The following is a 12,779-nucleotide window of genomic DNA, read 5'->3' as shown; positions in this document are numbered from 1 at the left end:
CAATGTGGTGTCGAGATGGTGGCACTACTGCTTCGAGGCAGCACCTTGGTGTCAAGCTGATTGGCTTCCTTACGATTGCTGTGACTGGCGATTGGACTACGCCAGGCGGTGGGTGAGATCAATCCAATCAATAGGTGTTTGACCACAGCTGATTGGAGCTCGGGACTAAGCTCTTTATTATGTACTGTCGATTGCACCGCTGTGCACCGTTACAGTTCTTTGTTGTATTGTGGTACGCTGTGGACGAGACTGATGGGGGGGGAGTTTTGGCCCTACTGGTCACTATATCCCTTTGATCCTAGAATAGTCCTTCCGTTGTTACACTCTGACTTGGGTGTTGGTGGCGGGAGCCATGTTTGCACTAGTTATCCCTGATGCACTGTTTGGTTCCACTAATGGTGACCTCTGCCCTAGTGCTTCTGGCTCTAATTGTTCTTATGGGCAGAATGTTGGGGACTGGGCGTAACAACACCATAAGTTGGATGTTGTTGGGTGGGATTGGGTACTGCCAGGCCAAGTTGGGGGGAGGTCGGCTGTGGACGGGAGAGGGACAATGTTGGGGATTGCAAATGCTATTTTGATTGTGGGGTTTCGAAATCAATGCCATGCAATGTGTTGTCTGATGTTAAGCTTAAGGAGATTGTAGCGCTTGGTGATACAGCTGTCTGCACTCTATTTTTATCACTGCTAGGATGACTAATGCTAATGATGGGCTTGCTCAGCGCAATTTGCAGGAACTGAAAATGCTAACGTGGAATGTGAGAGGGCTCAATGATCACCGTAAGTTACGTAAGGTACTCAGTTACTTACACAGACACCGTGTTGACCTCGCCTTTCTGCAGGAAACCCACCTACCACTCACTAGCAGGATGCTACAGGCCAGGGGGTTGGGGGGACACAGTGTAGCTGCAGGGTTCACGACACACTCCAGGGGGGTGCTCACATGGGTCAACCCTGCCTCTCAGCTAAAACTAGTACCACTGGTGTCGGACCCGGAGGGTCGATTCGTCATTACCAGGTGTGTGGGCAGGGGACACGATTTGGTAGTGGTCAATGTTTACGGGCCGAACTATGACAGTCCTGTCTTCTACACATCACTAGCGGCGCTCTGCAGAACACATATTTCCTCTAGAATGCTGTGGGGTGGGGACTTCAATTTTGTATTTGACCCAGACCTGGACAGGACGGCGGGGCCAGTCCGGAGGCCGGTGGCCTCAGCCTTGCACATGGTGGCGGAAATGCTTAAACTAGACCTGGTGGACGTATGGAGGAGTAAGCACCCCACGAAAGGTGGTTTCACTCACTACTCTGCCTTCCACAATATTCATACAAGAATAGATTACTGGCTAGTGTCTCAGGCCCTACTAGATAGTATCAGTAGCTGTGTGGTGCTGCCCCGCACCCTCTCTGATCACTCCCCTGTATTGCTCCACCTAGTGCTCCCAAAGAAAACAATTCCCCCCTTTACCTGGAGGTTTCCCCCCTACTCCCTCCTGGACGATGCGTTTCGGGGTGAACTGGCGGAAGATATAGATACGTTTTTTGAAACTAACCTGGAGTCCGTTGACAGTTTCCAGACGGTGTGGGAGGCCTTCAAGGTCTACATTAGGGGTATGGCAATGTCCAAACACTCGAGTGTGCTTAAATCTATAAGGCGGGACTTGAAACAACTTGAAACTCGGCTGTCCGTTTTGGAGAGGCGCCTACAGAATGGCTCCGATACCTCTGCTGAGACTCAAATCAAACTCCTACTGACTGAATACCATGACCTGGCCGACAGGGAAGTACAACACATGGGCAAATACGCTACGGCGCGTACCTTCGGGGAGGGGGAGCGACCGGGTGCACTGTTGGCTAGAATGATGCGTAGTATCAGGAGGCCCCTGGTGGTGGACGAACTACTCACGCCAGAGGGTGAGGTAATTACCGACGAAGAGGAGATCCTCCAAACGTTTAGGCAGTACTATGCAGAACTGTATAAATCCAGATCACTGCGGTGGAGGAAGAGATTGACGACTACCTAGAGCACATTACCATGCTGTTTTTGCCAGATTCAGACAGGGAATTCTTGATGTCTCCAATACAGGAGGATGAGATTCAGGAGGCGCTGGCGAGCATGCGATCTGGTAGTGCCCCGGGAGCGGACGGTTTGACGGTAGGCTTTTATAAGTCGTTCAAGGATAAATTGGTCCCGCACCTGATCACCCTATTTGATGATATATGCGAGGAAGGTAGTATGCCCCAGTCCATGAGGGAAGCCCTACTAATCACCATTTTAAAACCTGGGAAACCTCCGGAGTCATGCAGCTCCTACAGGCCGCTATCCCTGATAAATGTTGACACTAAAATATTTGCTAAAGTTCTGGCCACGCGATTGGCTCTCCTGGTACCGGACTTGGTAGCGCCCGAACAGGCCGGCTTTGTCCCCAACAGGAACCTGACATATAATATCCAACGGTACTGGGGACGATGCAGCACGTGCGTCAGGAAAACACAGCCCTAACGGTTTTACTGGACATGGAAAAGGCCTTCGACTCAGTGGCATGGCCTTCCATGCTCAGAGTCCTTAGGAGGCTAGGGTTGGGGGAGCCGTTCTTGCAGATGCTGGGAGCTTTGTACTACCGGCCCACGGCAAGGCTGAAGATGGGGGATAGGGTTACGGACCCGTTTGACATAAGCAGAGGTACTAGACAGGGATGTCCTCTTTCGCCCCTTCTGTATGCGCTAGTGGCGGAACCGTTGGCATGCGCAATCAGGGAATACCACAGCTTAGAAGGTATCAGTTTCCCAACGTATAAAATTGGCATATCAACGTATGCTGATGATACCCTCCTCTATGTTCGCGACCCGGAAACGAACCTTACTGCCGTTCTGCGGGAGGTTGTGCGATTTGGCACCCTCTCGGGGCTCAGAGTGAATTGGGACAAATCAATCGCTTTCCCACTGACCCCTGCGACTCAGCCTTTGAAATGGAATACCCCCTGAAATGGACCACCGACTCAGTTAGATACCTAGGCATACACCTTCACACTGATCCGGATATTCTAATCAGGGAAAACTATGGAGTAGCGTACGCAAAACTGGTTGAGGATGTGGACGCATGGTGTAAGCTCCCGCTGTCCCTAATGGGCAGAATAGCCATCATGAAAATGGTGGTACTGCCTAAGTTCCTATTCCTATTCAACAACATACCGGTGGTACTGTCAAAGGCGTTCTTTAAACAGCTGATGCAGGTGCTCATCAAGCTGGCATGAGGGGGTAAACAGCCTAGAGTTAAGTGGGCGACACTATTGCTCCATTATGAAATGGGGGGTCTGGGAGCGCCCGACATGGAAAGATACTACCGCATTGCGCAGGCGGCCCATTTACACTCTTGGATTCATGGGGACCTGCGCATACCACATGTGACATTGGAACGCTTGTTTGCGGAGCCTCTTCCCCTTCCAGCCACCGTCTGTCTCCCGGTAGATCGAGCTATTGGTCAGCTAGACTCACTTAAATCTACCAACCATGCGTGGCACGCGTTGACTCGGGCGCAAGACTGCAGTTTACTGTACTCGCCTCAGATGCAGATAGACTGGGCACTCTGGCTGAGCCCACTAAGGGAAAAAGGGGTAACGGAGGCACTGCGTGCACTGGGACTCACTAAAATGGGAGACCTGTTTGTCGAGGGGGTGGCCGGGACTTGGGAGCAGCTCTCTGCCACGCAACCGGAGGCTACGCTTTTACAGCGCTTCCAGTTCCACAGGGTACGGAGCGCGTTAAAGGACTTGTTGGGCCCTGAGATGGCGGAGCCACCGGAGGTCCCTGAACTCACATATGTGATTGACTCCACGTCATCCCGCAAACTAGTCTCCACCCTAAACAAACTGGGGGTTGCGCATCAGCAGCCCCAGCACTCAAAAGCTAGGGAGGAATGGCAAAGAGATTTGCAGCTTCAAATTGATGATGACATGTGGCGCTACTGCTGCTCCAGCACAAGAAGACTCTCCCTTAATGGACGGCATAGGCTAGTGCACTTTAAGTTTTTACAACGGGTATACTATACCCCGGAGAGGCTGCACCGGTACGAGCTTAGGCAGACAGCGGAGTGTGAGAGGTGCCACTCGCAGGTTGCGGATTTTATCCACATGGCATGGTACTGTCCGGGAATTCTGAAATTCTGGGTGGAGGTTTTCTCAGAACTCAGTACGATTTTGGGCTCAGAGCTGACTGTTAGACAGGACCTTGCGCTTCTAGGCTTTTCAAAGCCACTTCCGTTATCCCAGCGACGACTCGTAGATATGGCCCTACTGATAGCTAGAAGAGTGGTAGCCATATGCTGGATGCGGGCCCGCTTCCCACCAAGAAGAGATGGGCTGGCGACTTACTTTACTGTTGCACGCAGTCCGAACACTACAGCAAGCTACTGCCGCCCAGGAGCGGCCCAAAAATTTCTGGGGTTTATATCAGGCATACATACAACAAAGCGAGGTGGAAAACCCGGATAGTGTCGGGGCACTGGACCCCCCGGAATCCCCAGAGGGTCAGGAGGAACAGTAGACGTGGGGTCTTGGGTGGGGGCGAGGGTAACCCGGTGATAGCTCAGGCAGCGCTGCTCCCAGTTAGCATAGGACCTGGATTAGGGTCACCACAGTAGTGTTTCGTAGTTAGCTGGGTATGTACTGACAGGTAGCACATCTTGGGCACATCACTAGACACATGGTTGCTGGCACTTGGGAGAGGGCAAGGGTTGGTTGGGGTAGTTAGTTTATTGCTATTTTATACACACAAGATTTCGGATACACACGAAAATAAGACCATTGATGTGCGGCTCGCAGGCACTGCCAATTCAAGTGTATGTTGGAAGCGACATGAGCACTTAACCACATACCGAACTAACTATACACCTGCAATGTTATGACTAGCCGCTATTGACTTTGTATATCTGTTGTACTGTACGCCGCCGGGCCCCCGGGATGCCGGCTAAAAAGCTGTGTCCACCATGTTTACTCTATGTCGCTCAACAATGCTGTTTTGACCGGTTGTGCGAGAAACTGTGAGCTATGTAATGCGTACTATGCTATATGAAGAATAAAGGTCTTTAAATAAAAAAAAAAAAATAAAAAAAATAAAGTGGTGATGGGCAAATGAAAGGGTAAATCAAATGAAAATACAAAATGTTCCAGTTCAAGTTCCAATCCAATGAATGCAGATGCCAGAGCAATCACAAGTCCCTATTTTACACGTCACACAAGCTTCAGTGGCCCCACAAAATAGGATTCAAAACGAATCAAATATCAAGAGCAAATTCAAATCCATTCCAAAATCAGCACCTACTTCAACAGTTCCCCATGTTGGAGAACATGACGGATTCTGACAATTGCCTATGTCAGAGCCTGAGGAGGTAGGAAGACTGAGTACTTGGCGCAGTCTTAGAGGTAGACCAAAGTGTACCATTTGAGAAGGAGAGGTTAATGGCCACCAAGTGTAATTTCTCATTGACACAGAAGCAACCTGTTGCACTGTTAGAACAGAGGAAGTCTCAGACCTAACCCTCTTGGGAAAGAAGATCCAAGTTGTTGGGTTCACAAATAAACAAATAACTTAACCTGTTTCAAAATTAATTTCTGGGGAAAATAAGCTCCTTTGAGGAAGATCATCAATTTGTGGTATGTGATTTGAGCCCTGTAAAGCTGATAGGGAGAGATCTTTTGTGCAAATTAAATTACACTATTTACTGCACACCAGATGGTGTTGCATTTCAAACGCATGAAGAGAGTGTAGCATTTAAGATGGACCAACAAGGTACAGTTGTAGGATTATACTCTGTACAAACTGTAGAGGATTTAACTCCCGATTTGAGAGATACTGCAAAATCAAAGTATGGGACTTTTCAGGGAAAGCTATCACACTAATAAAAAGTGTAGAACACATCCGAATCACAATAGAACCAAATGCAGCTTTCCCAAGAACACAAGCTTATAATTTAATACCAGAGACAGTAGTTAAACTCTGGTGATTGAAAACATACTAAAACAAGTTATTTTGAAGGAAACTGTTGGAAGTCCTGGCAATTCGCCTATTATGGGTCTTCAGAAGCAAATACTGAATCCAGCAACAATACTATTTCAAGTTCCCAGCACTACAGAATGGTTTGTGCTGTGAATCTCTGTCAGGCTTTTTTCTCTAGCCAGCTGCATGAGGACAGTCAATTCTTGTTCTCATTCGTATTTAGGGATAGAGTTTTGTCATGGTGCAGAGTTCCACAAGGTTATACAAAGAAGCCTTCAATCTTTAATCAGATCTTGAAAAAGAATCTTGAGACTCTGCAGGGGCCTTGCAATTCAGTACTTGGGCAGTACACTGATGACCTGTTTGTCGCATAAGCAGGCAAGAAGCTTGTACATAGGACACAATTGTTCTATAAAATAATTTCACGGAGAACGGGCACAGGTTGTCCTTGAGTAAATTACAATACTGTCAAAAAGAAGTCCAGTGTTTGGGACATCTCATTGAGAAAGAAATAAGAAAGGTATCACAGGAGAGAATTGATGACAATTGGTCCTTCAAACACATATAAGTAAGAAAACAATGAATATAGACCAGAATCAGAGCTATATTGAGTTGCGATGTCCAGCCGGACATTTAATTTTTAATTTCAAAAGTGATTATTTGTGATCAATCAAGGCGTAATTGAGTGGGACACAGTCCTGTATCCATCGAGAGAAAAAACATAGAAAAATTACAAACATTTTTTCAGGCAAGCTCTTTTGTTTTATTGCCAATACAAAATAGTGGGGGCAAGCTTTTTTAGAAATAAACAGTACTGCACTTTGCTTTAACACATGAGTTTAATATGCATGCTGTTTAAAGAGTCGACGACGTTTCGATCTATAACTAGTTACATAGATCATCATCAGGACGAGAGTTTTGACAAGCCTGAATTTACACTGCCTGAATGGCGAGTGCAGGGGGGAAAAAAACGTGGGGATCCACAGGTTATGGGCGTGAACTGTACAAACTAGCGGTCATTTGATTCGGTGGAGCGGGACTATTTAATAGGTACCCTGAAATATATAGGTGTTCCTCCTGCATTCCTGGGCTGGGTGGAACTCTTGTACACGCGCCACAGTTGCTGAGCAGAGTCCATTCCACAGCATTAGGAGATCAATTAGCCATTGTTCAACCTGCTCAGGCAAGTCTCTTACTACACTGTACAAAGCCATGTGAAATCCACAACAATTACATAGAGGCGAGGAAGCGTTTTCAATGGGCTGTGCAGAGTTCCAGGGTCTGTAGATGGGGGATAAGGGATAGCTGTCTACTTATTGATGTTCGCATTATTTTGAAGAATTGGCATAGAGTGGACTTTGACGCCACCCAGAGTTTTACCCACTCATCACAGGCTACGGGAATTCATTCTGCTTTCTGTGAAGTATTTATATCGGAGTGCATGAAGGGCTAGTTTACATCAGAAATGTACCTTGAATCATCGCACAATTGGTCATATTCAGTTAAAACCCATGTGCATTATATGCAGAAGAAAATCGATTTTGCTGTTCTCCTGCCATTTCAAAAGTAAAGAATATGGGAGCACGCAGCTAATGCGAACAGAATTTATGAAAACTTTTATCACCTTAACTCCAGGTCTGTTGACTTTGCAGTTGCTTGTGTTTTCTACTTGGGTATATTTTATGGCGCCATGGTTTTCATATTGCATGGGGTTATTTGTTTTGCAACTTATATCTATATACCTGTAAACTGGAAATTCCATCAGTTATACTACATATATCCTTGCTTCCACTTTTCTAAGTAGCAATACAAAAGCCTACATAGGAGTTGTAGATTTCTTAGCAGGTTGTTAGGTCATATCTAGCAGTAATACTGGAATCTGTGTCCATATTTGCTATCGGACTTCTATTTGGAATACTGTGGATGCTTTTTACAAGTCATCTTAACAATATAAATTGAACCATGGTCATTTAGTTTGCAGGCAAGGGAGTAAAGTCCTGTATTTTTTATTTGTCTATACGTTTATTATCCTTTGTCTCTCATATGGGACCAGATTGCATTTTGCAAAACAGTCATGAAATCCATTTTTGACCTGCAGGGTTGATCACTGCACATGAACTGATAGCCCATTTGTTCACATGGGTATTGTGTGGTATGAACTAGTTCCCAAACGGTGCACCATGGCTGGATGTCTCTAGCTCCAGGCTTAGCACATACAAACAGCAAAGAGATGCACAAGGGTACACAAATTTTGTAAAAAGAGACTGTAGGCATATCCTTGCATTGCGCGCACTATTCTCCATACCATAAATCCAGTTATTTTCAGGGACTAAAATTGAAGTACTGCCTATGCCGGGCTTCCATCCCCCATGCCCCACACCTGCGCCAAGGAAAGTAATGATATGGGGAGCAGCGGCCAGCAGTCAATTGGTCAAGGGAGCCGTGAGTAGAAAAAGTTTTGGAACCACTGACTTTGGCGATAGAACCCCTAGCTGCAAAAATAAGACAGCATCATAAGGAGAGAGCATTGGTATACCCTTCTATACAACTCATAATATCACTCTATGCTGACGATATGACATTATATATCAAAAACCCCAGTGACAATCTAAATCCAGTGCTTAGGGAAATAACCAGATTCGGGGCCATCTCTGGCACACAGATCAACTGGGCCAAATCATCAGTATTACCCTTGACGGACTCCACTAAACCGCATCAGTTAGATTATCCTTTAGCCTGGAAGTGTGACGGTGTTAAATACCTGGGAATAAACGTTACTAGAGACAAAGGTGAGTTGTTGCGTAACAACTATGGAACCACAATAGACAAGGTGACTGATACTATTACTAGATGTCTCACATTACCTCTTTCCATGCTGGGCGCATATCAGTGTTTTTTTTTGGGGGGGGGGGGGGGGGGGGTTTGAGTTACCTAATTTTGAAAACTACTATTACTGCATGCAAGCGCACTTTTCTGCGTTTTGGTTCCACCACCTCCTGCATGCCACATTTAGCAATAGAAGATGGATACTTGAACCAAGCCGCACCCTCGGCATACTTGTTTATGCCACGTGGGAACCGGATACGAGACCCACCCACAGTGGACTACACCGTCATAGCTTGAAGAAAGATAGCTGATAAACTCGAAGCTCCGATGATGTATTCCCCTAAAATGCCTCTGATCCGGCACCTAGCGTTGCAAGTCAAATCTGAAGGAAATTGTAGGCGACTAGTGTTTACTTTAGTTCTGGAATTTACCCAAGCGTTTGACACTGAGGATCACTATGTCTATGCAAACTTATCTTCTTCAGCAGAAGTGACTTCTCACATCCCACTTTAATATGCAATTACTTGTAACATTTTGCTTAGTTTAGTTCATAAATTAAGGAGCGCTTTGAATATTATTTTTCCAAATATGAAATTATTTTTTCAAACGTTCCTCTTCAGAAAAGAATAAATTCTCATTCACAAGCAAAAGATATGGAAATTGTCTGGTATTTCTTTAGATCTCCCACAGTTATATACTCTGTTAAAGCATACAAAAAGAATCTAACCAATAGAATGAGGCCTTTAGAAAAGAAATGTCAGAGGGAGGAAAGAAGAGCTCACATTTTTCGGAATGCAAATAAAGGGGAAAATGTTTTAAGAAATGTTTGAAAGAAAGAAGATGAATGCAAAAAGAAAATGGTGTCCAAAATTCAAATTAGATAGACAACAAATGGGGAAATTATGACTTTACAAAAGGAGGAGTTGGTTTAGAAAAAAGACACATTGGGATAATTAGTTGTAAACACCCTTTGTTGTTTTCATTAACTATATTCCTGGCAAAAGTAAAAAGATAAAAGAATTTGCAAAGAACATTTCTGACCTGAAACCTGAATTAGAACAACTAGATAATAGCGTATTAGGGTTCAATCAAAGGAACATCTGTTGTTGGAAATTAGTTTACAATGGTGGGAGGAGAACATTTTAGAGCTATATTGAGACGTATATTAATCACTAGTATTTGCTTAATATGCATATATGGTTTGTATAAAGGATTTAGATGCTATATAACAAGGAAGAAGAATAAAGAAAGTGAAAGGAAAATTAGAGAAGAAATACACTGGAAGTGAAAAAGAACAGAAAACATAAGGAGTTGAAGGGAACTGAAACTGTGAAAAATAATAAGAATGACTCTGAACGAGAGTGCACTCTAAAGATTCATTTTTTGCAAAGGAATTTTGATGTTTCCTCAACCATCAGAGGGGGGGGGGTGGGGACTGAAGGCGCAAGTTTTATTTGCAAACTTATTTTATTAATAACGTGCAATGCCTACTTTTAAATAGCACATATACTAAACGCAAACTTTGCAGCAAGTACTCACACTCAAATATTAAACGTGAAATAAACAGTGCTGATTTAAGTTAGCTTAACTGTTTGCCATGTTAGAAAAATACTGCATAAACAGTTGAAGGCCTATTTCTCACTTTGAATAGTAGCTTGTGCACGATGTTATCTCTTTATTGCAGAGGCTGTCATTTACCAGAAGCCTTCAGTTAGCTAGTGAATAGGCACTTGTTTTGTATTAGACAACTTATAGCGAGGTTCTCACCAGGAGGAGAGGGGGCCACAGGAAGGATGAGTCATGAGAAGAACAATCTGGACCACAGAATGCAAATTTTAAAAACCTTTTCAAGGTCTTAGATCTAAAGACTTTTGTACCAGTCTGAGAAAAAGGAAAGTGTGCCTATTCCAAGGAGTTTGCTGAAATTCTATTGGATGACATAGTAGACGAAAGTAAATAATATTGCAAATAGAATATTGTGTTTATATTAATGCATGTCCCTAGAGTAGTGTAGGATTTTCTTTCCTAAATCTCTAGCTGGGGACTCATCTCTAAGTTTTATACTTCTCTAAATGAGAGGTTGGTTAGCCTATTTCCTTGATGGCTGCTGATTTAAGGCTGTGAATATGTTTAAGTCTGATTTGCAAAGGCTTTAAAGCTATGCCTAAAACCCCGCTCCGTGCACCTATTCTTTGCTCTAGGTAATGTTACTATTTTGAAGCTGTGGGTTACTAAAGCTCAGTATAAAGATTACAGCTATACAGAAGTCAAAATGATTGGCATAACCACTGGTTGTTTTAACATGATGAGAAGGAAATCACAACGCTGGCAAAGGTCGTTAACAGGTTACTTTTCATTTTGCAAGTGAATCAACCAGTTTTTCAGCTAGATTATTAAGACTATGCAGCTCCTTGGTGAACAATACTTGTAATCATCAGTTGTATACCGCACTTTCAACCTGCCATTAGTATGTCAACTTAGCACATCTTGGTAGTAGCTGTACGACTTCCCAAAAACGTTCACTCTTTTACAGAGAGAAATTATCTGACAGCTATTTGTCAACCACATGAAATTATGTGAAAAGGTGTCATTTCAAGACTCGTATATTAATTAGGAAAAAAAAACTGGTCTAACATATTGTCATGAGAAAAGTGTTATCGCTTCGTGACAGTTGTATATCTCTAAGTAACAATTTAAGCCACCTGTCCCTCTGCCACCAGGAACTGTGCCTCAGAATGACAGGCCTGCAGAGTACCTCATATTGGCTACAGGGGTGAGCGTGACACTTACCCAAGATCCTCGAGTGCTTCTAGCACATCGTTCTCCATCATGCTATCATGCTCCATGATAAGTCTATCGCACTGGCCGGTGCGTTGTAGCCGCAGGGAGTCCAGCGTCAGGGGGAGTGGCGAACTATTTAGTAGTAAAAGGGTACAGGGACTCAGTCACTGTCAAGAGGCTGAATGGGATGGTTGGGGGGGACAAAGTCAGCCTCGTTAAGGCAGCGAAGGCGGCAGATTGCTGCGCACATACGCCTGTCTCGCTTTTCGGTGGTGCACGCGTGTTCAGAGACTAACAGATGAACGCTCAGTCTTCAGCCTCACAGCTGCCGGGTTGGCATGTCAGCCGGTCCACGCACGCGACCTCCGACACGGGCTGTCGGCCGCGGTGCCTGAGCCGAAAATTAGCTTTCTGTTTGAAGGTCCGTTGGCGTTAGACAAATGCGCGTGTCTTTTGTTATGGTTCGTTGGCACGATTGTCGAAGGCTTGAAACATAAGGAAGGGCTCGGACTTGTGAACGGAAGATAAAACTGGTATAGGAGTACACGCGGCAGAGCTCGGGACAGCCCGAACAAGGACCCACACGCCAGGCGGCGCACACGTGTAGAAGTGGGGTTGAGGGGCGGTGGCTACGCTGATACAGGAGCCGTCCTCTACGTGAAAACCAGTTGCGAGTCTTGCGACGCGGAAGCCTTAGAGAGGGATTGAGACACGAGACGCAGATGTGATTGTAGAGTAGAAGTCACAGCCGCATGGCAGCGTAATTTTTTGTTGTTTGAAATGTTCCCCAAATCCTATTTTGACAGACAGTCAAACAGTTCATCAAATTTCAATGTGAATATATTGTTATGTTCCTTTAATGAATGGTTGATTTGGTTCAATCTGCTTGACATCACCATATTCTAGAATGTATACAGGAGATGTCAGATGCTGCCTTGGATTTGATGTGATCAGTCGTGGGCTTTCTTTATGGAATAAACCCCGGTTCCAACGTTATTCCAGTCTTCTTGGATTTATTGGATTATATTTGTATATTTTCCCACTACTTCTCCAATGTCATAAATTAGATACATCAGAAAGAGTGCGTAGTTATGCTTTTTTCATGCATATTTTTGCAATACATATGGCATGCAAAACAGTTGGCGTTCATTTTGACAAACTGAAACAAAGGTGGCAAA

The 12,779-nt window shown here is 44.7% G+C and overlaps 1 protein-coding gene across 1 annotated transcript in view; it reads right to left on the bottom strand.

Annotated features, from left to right (window-relative positions):
• TSLIG3A (tRNA splicing ligase complex subunit 3A) overlaps positions 1 to 11,981 on the bottom strand; it is a 343,839-nt gene extending 331,858 nt beyond the window's left edge. Inside the window, exon 1 of the mRNA XM_086927472.1 lies at positions 11,611 to 11,981. Coding sequence (XP_086783598.1) covers positions 11,611 to 11,666 — 56 coding nt within the window. The 5' untranslated portion in view covers positions 11,667 to 11,981. The remainder of the gene's footprint in view (positions 1 to 11,610) is intronic.
• Positions 11,982 to 12,779: the final 798 nt, after the last annotated feature.

The sequence above is a fragment of the Lissotriton vulgaris genome, chromosome 6, assembly GCF_964263255.1.
Source record: "Lissotriton vulgaris chromosome 6, aLisVul1.2, whole genome shotgun sequence".
NCBI lineage: Eukaryota > Metazoa > Chordata > Amphibia > Caudata > Salamandridae > Lissotriton > Lissotriton vulgaris.
Note: the sequence above shows the minus strand (reverse complement) of the source record. Positions and strands in the feature narration are given on the sequence as shown.